The 15894-nt window shown below is 36.3% G+C and overlaps 1 protein-coding gene across 1 annotated transcript in view; it reads right to left on the reverse strand.

The window, feature by feature from the left end:
* Positions 1-13913, reverse strand: part of LOC104464246 (low-density lipoprotein receptor-related protein 1B-like) — a gene marked incomplete at its 5' end in the record, with an annotated part of 28689 nt that extends 14776 nt beyond the window's left edge. Inside the window, 4 exons of the mRNA XM_010076899.1 lie at positions 8538-8642; positions 9177-9351; positions 12946-12973; positions 13752-13913. Coding sequence (XP_010075201.1) covers positions 8538-8642; positions 9177-9351; positions 12946-12973; positions 13752-13913 — 470 coding nt within the window. The remainder of the gene's footprint in view (positions 1-8537; positions 8643-9176; positions 9352-12945; positions 12974-13751) is intronic.
* Positions 13914-15894: the final 1981 nt, after the last annotated feature.

The raw sequence follows: 15894 nt of genomic DNA on the forward strand, positions 1-15894 counted from the left end.
TGTTGTAACTGGGGAGCTCATTAAATATACCCCATGAAATCATATGAAAAACATTTATTGCAAGATAACTTGACAAAATTTTCTGTTTTCTGACTTACACTGCCTGTCGTGGTTACAACTGCCTTCTACTCCTAGGCAGTCTTCTCAATGCTGCAATTGTTCTACACCGCAGTGGCTTTTTCTGCTCAACCTTCAGAAAGTGCCAGCCAGGGGATTACATGGTACAGTCTCTTTCTTGTCCACAATCAGACTATGAACGGATCTTAACCTTTTCTTGAACAGAGGTTTGCCAAATTTTTGAGTTTTACATTTACTTTTCAACTTGCACGTACTTACAGCATCTGTACAAGTCATATATGTACTTATATAAAAACTGTTCACATTCGAAGATTTTTCAACATGAAAGGAATATCAAGAGGAAGGTATAGCATCACAGGAATAACGAGCTGGAGGGAAGTTCCTCCAACAAGAGGAATGAACTCTTTTCTTTCTGGTTTCCACGACATAACCACACGCACACCTGCGTGTATCCACGCACACAGACACACACACAGTGCCTCTCCTCAACCTACCAGAAATGAAGCTGTCATGAACATCTCTCTTGTTTATTGCACTCCTGCAGGAATTATTTTTTCTAATTTATCCACATCTCCATTTCCAAGTTCAAGCTGCTTGTTACCACTTTTAAGCAATTCCACAACTTGTTCTCTCCTTGTTTGTTCACTGTTGTCTCTAACCTATTACTCCATCAAAATTCTCAAGTTTAGAAATGAAGTAATTTATTATTTCTCCACCACTCACTTTTCATTTTCTCTGTTACCAAACTTATGCTTTCTTGCAAGCTCTGGTATGCTGTGTGCTTTTTAATTAATCTGCGAGATCACTGATTATCTAATTTGCTTTCAAAGTCATGCATTTGCTTACTGCAAGCAATTAAGCTATCCAGGATGACTTAGTCTTCATTATAGAAGAACTAATGTTCGTTCTAATGTAGAAATACAACACATACAACCTGAAGCCCTCTGAACAGTTAACAAATCTAGCCACAGGCAACTAATTTAATGTTGTACTTTGTCCTCTGAAATCTCTCTCTCTTTCTGATGACACTTAGGAAACAGAAGCTCTGAACTGTAGACACACAGAATTGCACACACATTACATTGCAGAAGGTAACCTAAGAAGAAATAAATTACTATGCTCCTAATTAGGCAGTATAATATAATCTTCCTTATTTCACCTTAAAGTCCTCAGCCACGGCCATGCAGCATTGCTCCAAAGCTTATTAGAGCATTTAAAACCTCTCTTTAAATTTATCTGGCTTTAGAATCATAGAATCATTAAGGTTGGAAAAGACCTCAAGGATCATCAAGTCCAACCCACACCACCTAACTCACTAAACCATGTCCCTAAGCACCACATCTACACGTTTCTTGAACCCCTCCAGGGATGGTGACTCCACCACTTCCCTGGGCAGCCTGTTCCAATGCCTGATCACTCTTTCAGTGAAGAAATTTTTTCTAATATCCAGCCTAAACCTCCCCTGGTGCAACTTGAGGCCGTTTTCTCTTGTCCTATCACTTGTTACTTTAGAGAAGAGGCCAGCACCCACCCCACTACACCCTCCTTTCAGGTAGTTGTAGAGAGTGATGAGGTCTCCTCTCAGCCTCCTCTTCTCTAGACTAAACAACCCCAGCTCCCTCAGCTGCTCCTTGTAAGATCTGTGCTCCAGACCCTTCACCAGCTTTGTTGCCCTTTAGATAAGGATCAATATGATTTATATCTGCTACTGCTTTTGATTGTAAACTTATACAGAAACCATGCTTCGTTATATTTCTACAATACCTAGTGTAAGAGAATTATGATTCGATCACATTTATTTGCAGATGCTAATAATAATAATACAAGTAGACCACATCTATGTGAAGATGCAAATAATAATAGTAATATAAATAAAAAGATGGACTTATATAGCAACCTATAGTTACAGTGAAGGTATAAAATAAACAAAGGTGAGAGAGTGTAATATTCTGTACGAAATAAATTTATATGGCATCACTTATATAACAACCTGTGACGATCTTGTGTAGTTGAAAGTTTTAATTTTTTCCAACTCTCTTCATTGGTATCATACAAGGTATAATCTCTCCCTAAACCCTGCTTCTCTTGCATGAATGTCTACGCAGTTAGGTAATTAGTGAGAAGAAAACAGAGAGGTAATTATTAAAGGTAATTATTAAAACAAAAGAGAGAATGATAGAACAGATTGAACTAATGTTTGTGAAATAAATAGAAAAAAAGCATTTTTTAATTATTTCCCATATGGATCTGGTCTGTTCATTCTTTTTTCAGTGGATTGGTGAAGTTACTGGAGCAATTCAGACATAGCTCCTATTCCTCCAGTGGCATAAACATCACACACCCCTCAACCCACTAGTGAGTAGTACTAAGGATATCCTTTAAAAACTTCGTATGTTCATGCTAAAATGATGGTAACTATATGTAGGATAATACTTCTTCAAAAGACACCCTCAGTGGTACATTTTTCAGAAAAGGTCAGTACCTCAAATTTTAACATCCCGATATTAAATTATCTTGCAACCTTTGTTATGGAGCAAGAAGGACAATAATGGGGGGGGGGGGGGGGGGGAGGAAGGAAAGAATGCTCTTTATATTCCTAAAAAAATAATGCTAAGAATTAATGATCTAGATTGTGTTGGACCTTATATCCAAAGATAAATCTGTATACTGTATCTTTTAAAACCTGACAGCATTCATTGAAACTGGAGATCAATTTCACTAAATCTGCCTTCTTCTGGTGGCTTATAATTCATTTCTAAACTGGTTAGTTTACTACTTCCAGTGTGCACCTAGTATTCAGTGCATTCAATTTAAAAAAAAAAAACAAAAAAAAAAAACAACAAAACAAAAAAAAAACCAGATAAAATAAAAACGTACCCTAACAGTACAGGTTGGTGAAAGGAGAGTATGTTCTTACAGGCTTATAGTTCCTCTGTATAATTATGGCTTTAGGATTGCCCTCTAGAACAGATAAATCTTATTCTCTGTTGTCTTTACTGAATGATAATAAGGGCTTGATTATGAATAAAGCTTGCATTCTCAACTGATTTGGCTGAGAGAGAGAGAGAGGAGTTCCTGCTTAATGACAATATACCCAGCCATTTCCTCTTTCTTCCAAAAATCACCCACCCATGAATAAGAGACTTAAGAAAAAAGTTAGCTCTCATGTAAGTGTCTCTTGGAGACCAGAGACAGATGCCATACATAGCATGGGCACACACGCAGGTTGGAGAGGTAAACCTTTTACAACAGAGCAGAACTTACAGAGAAAATCTTTGAGACTCCTGTTCCCTGACACAATGACTCTCATGAAACATGGGATCACTTCATTCCTTCCTGATGTCTTCTTCTTGCCAGTATCAGGTTGATAAAATTATAAACAAGCTCCAGTTAGGAACTAGTTTAGTGCCAGAAAAACACAAGATATTGGGAACAACTGGAACTTGAACTGAGGTTGGCAAGGAGAACTGAGACATACGGAGTTACCCTTCTTCCTCTCTATCACTGGAATTGTCTTCAACTCCATCAAACAGCTATTTGCTTCTCTTCCCTTTCCTCTGAGCCACCTTGGCTTTGTAAGAAAGAAACAATTTAGAGGATTGTCTCACCAATTCCTACACATGGACAGTGGTGGCTGTACTAACTCAACAACCGATTGAAAGAGACAACAGGAAAACTAGTTCTATCGATGTGTATATTCTGAATGTGAAGAAGTTCATTATCTACTAAGGATTCCTTTAAACTTAAACTTCTGATTACCAATTTACCTGAAATGCTTCTTCACACTGAAGAGAAACTTGAATTTAATCTTTCTTTACCACCTTCTTTTCTTACATGTTTCGCCTTTTCCATCTTACAATACATTTAATAAAAAAATAAATAAATCCCAAATTATATTCAAAGAACCCTACCAAGAGGAAAGCAAAAGGACAGCTCAGTTCCACTAAAAGTCATTATATTACTGACGTGCTTTAGTGCTTTTCTTTTTACTTGAGCTTGGATTATTCACTCTCCTGCCTCATAAAAGCAGTCTTGGGAATACCGTCACAGTAAGAGTAAATAACAAGTAAGCAACATCAGTTAATCACTATGTTCAAAACGTTGCAATTTCTTTCTCATCTTTTCTGTGGAAGGCAACCTTCTCAAAGGGAGGAACCACAGCTTTCATCAACAAAATTGTCCTTTGGGTATCAGCGTTTTACTCTTTGGAAGGAAGAAAATGGAGACTAATACCACCTTTGCACAAGTCAAGTTTTTCCTTTTTCTTTGTTCTGTCCTCTTTAACCCTTTGGTTTCCACCTTTCTGTAATTATATCTTTCATAAAGAAAGGAAGAGCCTCACTTTGTCCTAGAAAGCTAATACTTTCCCTTGGATTTCTGAAGCCTGTTTCATCACTTTCTATAGATGAGTCCAAACTTCGACCAATGCATGTACTGGGCAATGGCTTCAAATGTATCTGAAGGAAGAAAAAAAAAAGTCTTCATCTGTGTATTGGGTCTGGCTGAGATGGAAGAAGTGTTTGGCAGAACAGCTTTTCAGCACAGTTCCTATTCTGGCAATCCATCTCCACAGTTCTTTCAATTACGCACTTAGACAAGTAGGGAGAAAGGATTGCTGGGCCTGGAGATCCTACGATACCTTTTTTGCTAGCATGAATTCTTGCCATTGTTGGCCTCTTGCTTCACATAGAAGCTCTGAGAGGTTAAAATTCATGTTGTCAATCCAAAGACTAACAGCGAGAATCAAATATTATTGAAAACCCTTGTTTTTAATACTTTTTCTTATTCTGATAGTAAATATAGTTAAAGCAGATCAAAAGATCATGAGAACAGGCAATGCCACAAAAATAAACATCAACACTACTGAGAATGTTCCTAATTCAATTAACTTTGCTGAAATCCTACTGCCAGTATATGTTAGTTTTGACTCCAGTTGAAACAAATTAACCTTTATTGGCTATAAAATTTCATAATGAATAAAACCTCCACACAATTATTTTACATATTTTTTGTAAAAATCCATAATTAAATAAAAATATAAACTTTTACAGTTTAAATAGTTAACACATTCTTAAGAATTGTGAAAGAGAGTATGTAAAATTCAGAAGTGACTATTAGACTATTTTATCTATCAGGATGTTTCACAAGAAATTTTGCACTGTGACTTTCTTGAGAGCATTTTAGAGAAAAGGGAGAAAAGGTACTTGCAATACATAACCTAGGCAGGAAAAGGTTGCTCTTACGGCTGCATTTTTCTGAAAACCCAAGCATGACACATGGAGATACAAACTGTTCCAAGCAACCATGTCCCGTGCAAACACTCATCAACAGACTCACTTCATACTCCTCAAAGGTTAAGAAGCAGTAGTCAGAACACTAATCTTGTTTCCAACGGATTTATGATGGCTCAAGTCATAGAGTTTCATTGCTTGAAAATGCTGACAAAGGAACCGTGATTGTATTTTTTTAAAAAATAGATTATTCACCTTACCTGGTCACTGCCATTACTACCCACCAGACAAGCACATCACATCCCCACAGCATTTTATGTTTTCATAAACCACTTCTTTAGGTGACATAAGTTCAAAACTGTTCCAGTCTCATATTTTAGCCCACGTCTAGGTCTTTGGCTCATGATTTCACTCTGACTTTTGTATCTGACTGGTATTTCATATCTCTCTGTATGTCTGCCTTACAGCATTTCAAAGACTAAGGTTGTTTCTCTCCCTGATGAGGGACTTTAAACCCTTTACAGAAATACAGCATACAAACGTATCTATTTCATAAATTTTTTTTCAGAGAAGAAGTCAAAGTTATGAAGTAGCTCACATATTTCTACTTTACAGCATTATTACGATGAAGTTAATAATGAGATTTTTGAATACAAGTGTAACTCCTGAAGTAGTACCTAAACATCTCTTCTGTTCCTTTCCCTGCACAGATAAGAAATAGGAAGTCATGTTTGGACTACAGAACATACGCAACGTTGCTGTTTGCTAAACTTTATGTGAACAATAAAAGCCAAGCGGCATTTTCAGTATTTTCAATTCACTTACTAAAAATAAAGGTTTTTATTTCTTTCTCCAATGATACAGATATTCCCAAAGTATGTTTAAATACACTCATCAGTGCAACTATTAAAGGGTGTGTATTATAGAAACGAGCCCCCAGATTGAGTATATATTGTGAAATGTATGTGAATGTGCATGACTTGAACCAATGAACCGTGGCCTGAAATGATGTCACAGAATGTGCAGCATTAAGTGGAAGGTTAAACCTACTTGCATCTCGGTTCATTAAACGCAGTTAAAGTGCAAATTCCCTCATTCTGACAGTAGTAATCACAAGGGTTCACTTTCTGGTCACAGCGCTGACTTTTAAACCCCACAGAGCATCTGCAGAATTTCAGTAAAATAGACCTATATAAATATTCTGCCTTTTGCTGAACAGATTTAAACGCATTATACACAATGATGGCAAGACACGCACACATACACAGGCACACACCCAAAGATAACAAAATTAATACTGTTTTTTCAGGGAAGGTCCAAGCTGACTATACGTAAAAGTTTGCTCATTAGCATTGATCAAACACGTTTAAAACAATGGGCCTATGCTAACTGATAGGTTCAGGAATCTAACATTCTTAAGGAAGCATTATTGTCAAATGTATAATACATTTGTATTGATTGATCCAGATTGCAATGGCCTTTAAAAATGTTCACGACCATTTTCTTAGCGTTGTTAACAACGTTGGCATATGTTGCAGCATTTATGTATTGTAAATCGATACACAAATTAAGGTATGAAACTCTCTTTTTCCTTGAGATGCTATGGTGTTCCATATGAATTTGAAAAAGCAGCAGTCAGTTTCGTAAGGAAAAAGAAAGGAAAAATCACATGTTTCCAAAATAGTCATTCCAGGTGTTTAAGCTAATGAATCAAGAGGGTTTTACATATTATAGCTGTGATATTGTCCTTTTGCTGAGAATTATGAGTCTCCCTAGTCCTCAACTAAAGACATTTAAGGAGATACAAATAACAGATAAAAAGGGCTGGATCAAAATAATAATGAAAAAAAAACCATAGGCACTTAAAGCATTCTCATCTGAGTAAAGACTTCCATGTAGATCCACACTCCTGTCTCTATCCCCAAAGCTGCAAGCATCTATCGACACCTTCTTTTCAATAGTACAACCATAACAGTTCTGCCCCTTTGCATATTCAGAAGTGCTCGAGTTCTCACGGGGAGGAACGGTTGGTCTGTCTCTTACATGGGTTAGCCTACAAAATCTAGGCGTTTCTCTGTGCAACTTCCTTGAGAGTCTGAATACAACGGGCACTCTCCTTTAACATCACCTGCCTCATACACATCAACAAAATGAAGGGATGGCTGTATCTGTATTTACAAAGTTGGAACGCCAGATCCCTTTGGACAATAACTACTTATGTCACTCTGGAAACGACACACTCAAGTCAAAGTCTCTTTCCCAACTTCAAAGTCTCTCTCCATATGTTCCTGGAGGATACTCTGACCTCTAAATTGTCCTGAGAAGTGGAAGACTATCCGCAATACAGCTTTTCTGCAGTGCAGGAAAGATTGGATCATTTATTAGGCTAAAATGAAAAAAAAACCCTGGAGTACGACTAGGTAGCTCGGTGTAGCTGAGAGCAGGAAAGAAATTAATTTCTTGATACAATGACTACTTCTCTATTTTATATTTATCAGCTGAAAAAGACGATACACCATAGCTCTCAAGAAAGGACTAGCAATGTAGGCTTTTCTACCTCTTAAGACAGTACTTCACCATCTAAACTAGAGAATCATACTTCCTTTGGTATCTGATGTCTGGGCCGAAGAAAAGCATCCTGAATTATTTTCTCAACAATGGTGCAGGAGGAAGAGAGCAGTCTCACCACAGAACAGCCAAGCTACTGAGGGCAGAATGAAGGTTAGGGAATAAACAAGAGATACACGAGCATATCCTCAGACCCATAAAGGAGATAAACGCTGACATTATTCTTCCTAATCTCTAGCCATCAGGTTCCTTACAGGAGTGTACAGCCCCCATCTCTGACCATCTGTTTAGGAGAAAAGACTGAATCCACCTTGGAGAAGCAGGGCAGGCAACCATCCTGTACCTCTGGATTCCATTCCAGAACAAATACCTAAACGGGTTTTAGATCTGGCTTGAAATTTTAGAAGCCTCAAAAGATATATTGTTGTACCTATGTGCATTCACAATATATACCTTAGTTATATATTCCAATACACACATTGCAAAAAGGTAGACAAAGGATTGGGTTACAGAAATAGCTAGAGAAAGTACTCTAAGTTATGACTGCAACCAGCACATTATACATCCTAGAGAGATCAAAAATACAGATACATGCATAATAATTGTATTATTTGTTGGCACACAGGTATTTTAATGCTCTACGCAGTGCGGGATACTCACAGACAGACGGGGATATTTGTCTCTGGGTCCAGTTGACACGTACCACCATTGTAACAGTAGCCGTCACATAACTGACAGGTAGAGGCAATCTTTCCATTAGTGCAACTGTCATGGTTAAACAAAAAAATACAATTAACAATCAGTATTTTATTATACCAGGTGAATTTCCTTATAATTAGCTAAACATTAAAATACTGATTTTATGTTATATATAAGATCTATTGATTGCAAGAATTTCTACTTTGAAAGGCTGGCATAGGTGGCAAGCTTATTAGACAAAATATTTTTAATCTTTCCTTTTATGAAAAGAAACTATTATTATACAAAATAATCACTCACCAATACAGCAGCACATCTTATTACATATGCTTTCATTAGTATACAATCTGCCTCTACCACTGCCACAGATACTGCAGAACAAACAAATTTCAACAGTGTGGTAAAAACTCAGCTGTTAACTTTATTAAATATTCAATTTTTTCCAAGTGAAGACCCATTGAGTCTCCTGCTACATTGCGCTTCCTCCAGTGAGGAGTGCTCCAAGTTGGTTTAAAAGGCAGGAGCCAGTGGGTTTTGCGTGGGCAGGAGCCACACAAATGAACTCTTTTGTATGCAATCACCCCCCCTACACACACTTACTTGCACACTACGTCATTACTGTCCTTGTTTATGATGCAGCGTCCCCCATGGCATCTGACACACCTGTCCACTTCACATTTCGGACCTTCAAATCGTACTGGACAGACACATTCTACACTTCCATCATCAGAAATTGTACACGATTCAGAGTTCACACAGTAATGGTGGCAAACATCTGCAAGCAACATGGAAGCTAATTACTAAAAGATATTAAGGAGTATCATATAAAAAAATAATACTTTATTTTTCTATGTTTTAAAACGTACTATAATAAAAACAACATGATAAATGAAGCTGGTGGCTCACTGGCAACTATAAGAATAAAGAAGACCCCATAAACAGATACATAATATATTAATGATGTAGTCTTGAGAACTGAAATAGAACGATAAACTCGTAAGAGATTTTTTTTGTCTTTCTAGATGTCTAACCATTTATGGAATCATCCCACAGAATATAAAGACTACTGATGAGAAAAGCAGAGTAATGTTAATGTATTTAATGTGACATTGGCTGAATGAAAATATTTTTATAATTTCTTATTAGCATTAATAACATTATGCTAAACTGAAATGGAAACAGTATTTTGAAATAATTAAGTTTTATTTTCATTTATCCACATATTAAAATTTCATTAAGTTCTAATAATAATAATATATAAAGACATAATCCATAAGTTCTACAAAAAACTACATACTTGCTTATCTTTATAGACTATGCAAGACCCCATTATCTTATTTAACTGCTTAAACATCAGCAGGACTGAGATGTCAAGTAGTGAATCCTTTAACTCTTCAGAAGCACTAGAAACTCTTTTTTACTTCATATCACTTTAAAAAAAATAACAAGTTGCCTGACTGAAGGAGCTTCCCGAGCTACAAAATACCGGTATCTTACTCTTTAAATTAATTTTTATTTACGTGGTAGTGACAACTTTCTTTTGGTTTGTTTGGGGGTTTAAGTCACCATTTAAGCTCCTTAATGGGGCCAAATCTTTCAAAGTCAAAAGTCAATGCTTTCTGCAGTTCTGTGTAATTAATATGTTGCATTGAGCTTTTGGTGGTGTTCTTGATGCACAGATAAGTAACTGATATATAAGATGTACCAATTCTGAACTACACATCTGTATTAGCTTAGAGTTATACTGGTCCATATTAATAAAATATTACCTATCTGTCAAAAGTAAAAAATTCATGTCCTTTAAAGCACAAGCTATGGCTGAGGGCAAGTCAGCAGCAGCCAGAAGTAGGGCGTTATCAAGCTGTTCCCTAGAGAACGACACCTTGGCTGACTGGCAACTTCTGCCTTGAATCTGGAAGTGTCAGCCCTCAAGCTGCTGTTTCACTGGGGGCACGCCGTAAGCAGCAAATTGGAAACTGCCAAAATTCATATATTTTACCGACTGTATACAAGATGGACGATTTGTGAGGGTATCGCGTAAAGTGGGAAACATTTTGCTTCTGCTTCTCTGTGCTCAGTTTTTCCCCCTCTCAGGGAAGTGTGTACTGACTGCCATGCCATTGGTACTCGCCGTGCTGGAAGGCTTCTGCTAAAGGACAAAGCTGGACTGCTGGAGGATTTATTTCTGTTTGATTATTCACTGTGTGTCTCCACCTACCTACACAAGCTGTACTTATGGAATCACTACTGAGCAACCAGAAAGGCTTAAGAGACGCTACACGAAGTAGTTCATTGTTTTCTGTCCCTTGATTCACGGCACAGATGGGTAATTTGTAGCAGGAAAGCTGAGTTTTGAACAAAAACTACCATAGTTTGAAAGCTAATAATGACAGACATTTTATGAGAAAAGCATTGCTAAGGGGAAATGTTTCCATGTACATTATGACAACCCCATGCCCCAAAACCTAGGAATAGGAAGTTAATACTCTAAGACAATTATTGGTTTTTCGTATTGATTATAGTCACAAGCACTTTTAATCTAAAATGCATATGCTACATTTGGACTGAAATAACACCTTTTTTTTTTTTTTTTCCTTCCCTGAAGAAAGGAATTTCAGTTTCAGGGAAAGTAACAACTTGTAAGATCACTATATTCACTTTGAATGACTGTAACTGCATGAAAGCATTTTCTATTTTTTAGGTTGTTTGGGCCTTAAATGATACAAGAAATGAACTTTAACTAACCTGTATGTCTTATTCCAGGAATTTAAAATACAGAGTTATATTCAGATACATCAACTACACGTGTATATAATAACATGCACAATGTTAGTGGAATTCTATGCAAATTCATCCGCTTAAATTTATTTCAGCAGTGCCAATGCCTTGACATGGAGCACACATTTTGATTATTAGCCCTTATGTGAGCTAATCACAGCAGAAACTCTGCACTGGGTAATTGGACACGATACGTATGAGGAAAATAAGGTCTTTGCAATCTGGCAATACTGCAAGGAAATGCCTTCTCCCTGCCATAAAGAACACTAATAATATTTTCAGCTTGGGAGCATGAAGGAAATACCTATGTGCATTCATGTATCATTCTTTGCATATGAACTAGCTTCAATCACACCATAGAAAGACAGAAAAAGACATCTTAGAGGCAAACAAACTTTGCAGTAACGCTATACTAATATATTCCAACATGCATACAAAGTGTATTTGATTAATAACACAAAAAATCATATATATGTGTGAATAAAGCCAAAAATCATAGATCTCATTATTAACTGTAAAACTGTACAATTTCATAGAACTGTTATTGGCCACAGAAAAAAATGCTCTAAAAGATTGCAGACACTTTTTTTTTTTGTAAAAGTATTAAGGTTTAAATAAAGCAAAGCTTAATTTTGTTTTGTATTTTATAATGTTTTCGAGTCTCTGTATTGCGGCATTTTTCCAAAGTGTCAGCAGACAATCCAAATCTGATAATAAGCACTGTTTAAAAAGTACCCCTAAATTTACATTTAAATTACTTCTTAAGGAGAAAAAAAAAAGAAAAAAAAAAGAAAAAAAAAAGAGATGTTTGCAGAAGCATTCAACTAGAAACAATTGACTTGGTTTTGGGTAAGCCCCAAGTAAATATTTTTTCTTAATCTGTGTGTCTGTCTGTGCATGATTTATGTACTATACTGTTTTCAAATACCCAATTGTGTTTGTAGATAGTTATTTGTGGATCCATGCAGTTTGTTTAATACCAAGTGGGGAAGAATCACAATTACTGCTGGTTTTCCGTTCAAAGGTTTCAATTTATTTCACAGTCTCCCAACTGGAAATACATTCACTTTACTTCAGTACAAATCCTGTTTAAGATACACACTAACCCTTTCCTTGTCTGACAGATCTCTCACTAAAGCAAAATACTTTTTGTATCATGTAGATAATTCTAAACCCCACCTTTATAAGAGCTAATTTATCTTCAATTTTGTTTAAACCTAGCTTTCTTCAGCAAATTCACTGAGTTATGTACAAAAGAGATGATGGCTTTCACACTGAATGCTCTATTCTACACAAGCAGTATGACAGTCCACTATTTTACAGTGTTAAAGCAAAGCAGGAGCAGAAAAAAGGAAATCAAAAAATAATTCTGATCTCAGAAAAATAATCAGTTTTAGGCTAGAACTGACAGTGAGTCATCATGTTGAAGAGGCATGAGGAAGACAAACTGTAATTTTGAAATGAGTGATCAATGGAAGAAATTCAAGATTATGTTCAAATGTCTCGAGTCACTGGAAAACTTAATGGTGATCTACGCTAAAAGAAAGCATGGGAGAAAGAAAAACAAATGGACCAAGAACAGAAGGCCTACTGGTTGATAATCTTCTTTCACTTTTCCTCTGTAAAAGAAGTAAAAATTTAGAGAAAGTTCTAAAAAGTGAAAAGAGCCTTTCTAAAGGCATGGAAACCTTTGGAAAACAGTATCTCAATGAGAGGAGACTGATGGGTCAGTGGAAAGGCAAACCCGGGAGAACTTCAGACACAGAGGATAGAACTTATGTCCTGAGAATTAAACAAAAGTAATACTTAAAAACCCTAATTTTCAGTACTAGGAGGAGGCAGAAACCATATTGAAGGTGATCTTAGACTGAGAAAGATGAAGGAACATAGAGGCGTGAAACTCAGAAGTCAACATTCTGCCTACTGGGGTTAGAAATAAAAGCAAAAGGTAAGGTAGCAGCTGGAGACACAAGTGATGGCTGGTGAAGTTAAAGGATACCAGACAAATTTAACCAACTATGTCAATTTGCTACATTTACATATTCTACCAGCATAAGAAAACAAGTATGAGAAGTTGAAGCTGAGAAACTTAACACAATTATCTCATTTCTATCAACAAAATCTGCTATCTTGTACAACTCCATTGTACGTATTCATTCATGAAAATACTAAAATAAATCATTCCTAAAAAAGCTTTTCTTCTACACATGTAGATGGATATGGCGGAAATATGTTCAAAGACAACTTGAATATATCAGATTCCATTCCCTTAGCAGTATGAATCATTTTGGAGCTATGTTTACCAATGCATGTTGGAGAAAAATCACTCAAATCATGTTAAACTTCCATTTTGTAGAACTTTTACTAGAAATCCATATTTGAGAATTTGTTACTTACAATACTGACATCTGTCCCCTGTATACTCAGGCAAGCAGCTGCAAAAGGGTTGATTCCCAGCAGTGACACTGCAGGTTCCTCCGTTTTGGCAAAAACGATCACAGACGGTCTTATTGCAGTTTGGTCCTGTGAAACCCAGCGCACAGTTGCAGGTAGGCCTCCCTGTTCAAAAGAAAGAAAACTATTTTATGATGAAAAAGAATAAACATTCAAATAAAAATCAGCACTTTAAAGATAGATACATTTATTATAACTGTAGCAGGTCAATGTGTGAGCTCAACTACATTTCTCTAGATGTTAATAAAACACGCCTTTGCAAACATTGCTTGAATTTAGAACTTTTCCAGAAAAGCAAGTCAGCACTGTCAGATATGGACACCTCAAAAACTGTGTCTGTGCATTCTACACTTGTACATGTGTGGCCACTGACTCTTTATTTGGGAATTATTTTAAGACGCTCTTAAGTAGGAATTATGACTTAAGTAGGAAGATATGACTAAGCTCTTCAAATAATCCTGCCAGGCTGGGTTCCTCTAGTTGTGGAGGATAAACGTATAATCAACATCGATGCCTCTTCAGAATTATTCTCAAATCTACAAACATTTACACATAATCACACAAATATCTAAATATTTACTAATGTGTTAATAGCCAACTTTACATAACGATTTTTACTAAAACACAAATACCCGTGCCTGTTCTGTCATCCTATCCCTCTCCTGTAATAAATGCTGTAAGATTATATTGCTGTCTTGCATCAGACCAACGATGCAAGGTCAAAATTCAATGTCTGAAAAGTAACGAACACCTGGGGATGAACATTTGCACAAAATGAACTCCTAGTCTACAGCTTCTTCTTAAAGGGTTTTAAAAGTGCTTAAAACCTGATACGTTTTCCTCCTATGATTCATCCCTAATGTAATTTTCCCATTATTTTTCCTTATCTAAATCTCACGTCTAAAGGATTTATAGCTTTGTTACAATTCCACTGTTTTATTAAACTCTTCCCCTTTTCCCTTTTTTCTTGAGGCTTATCTTATTTTAAACAATCCTTTAGATCCCATAACTCGTTTTCCATCTCCTGACTTTGCTTTCGTATCTTATTTGTAATCTTCTCTTCAAGTAAACAACCTGATGCGTCCAACCAGCCATCTCCTTTCCCACTTCCTAATAATCTATTCTCATTCTTATTTAGCTCTTACAAAACATAATTTCTCCCCCACGCTCCTTCCCTTTGCTTTCATTCACCCATTAGGGTTTTCTTAAACTTAGGGAAAACAGACCAAGTTCAAAACTTTTTGTCTTCCTGGCTTCCAAGATGGGTAAGGAAAGAGCTGCAGATTAATCCTCTTCCTTAAACTTCTTCCTTATAAACAATCCTACTTCATGGAGGAGCACACAAAAGCAGCTATGCTGGGCTTGGGCCTGACTTGATTTAAAACATACAGAAGAGACAAAATCCTAAGTAGACAAGTGAAATAACATTTAAAGGTTACTTCTCCATAATAATTTTCTCTGATCTTCATACTGATCTACCAGGAAATCCTTCCTGCTGCCTGATTTTCTGATGCATTATGACTACATCTCTTCCTTACTGTCTTTTGTCTCATTCATTGTTTCCTCATTTTGATATGATGTCGTGTACGTATCCACAGCTACTTCCATATTTTCCTCCTGACGTCTTTTACTACAGATGCATCTAGAACTCCAAAATGTGCAACTCTTCTTACCTTTTTTCCCCTCTATTCAGTTGACTGCCTCATTAAAGTAATGTAGAATAAACCAAATATTGTCTAAACACCAGAACTCAAATTTTCTTATGGTCTGCCTTTATTTAAATACTATATAATCATTCAATATCGCATTTGTTGGAGAATTTTTCAACACAAGTGAAGTGTCCTCATTTTTCTACTCTCTTTGATTCATGCAGAATTACTTTATTTTTTCCTTCACTTACTTCTTACTCTTCTTACATGAAACCCTTCACAGAATTCTTTGCTATATTTTCTAATTTAAGCTATGCTAATTTAAAGTGTTTTGAAAATCATCCCAAAGGCCATGAGATCAGTTAGTTTCTTCTTCCTCTAATGAGTACAGAAGGAACAAAACCATTGACTTAAAAATAGCTCCAACTAGTTTAATA

This window comes from Pterocles gutturalis, unplaced genomic scaffold (assembly GCF_000699245.1).
Source record: "Pterocles gutturalis isolate BGI_N339 unplaced genomic scaffold, ASM69924v1 scaffold733, whole genome shotgun sequence".
Lineage (NCBI taxonomy): Eukaryota > Metazoa > Chordata > Aves > Pterocliformes > Pteroclidae > Pterocles > Pterocles gutturalis.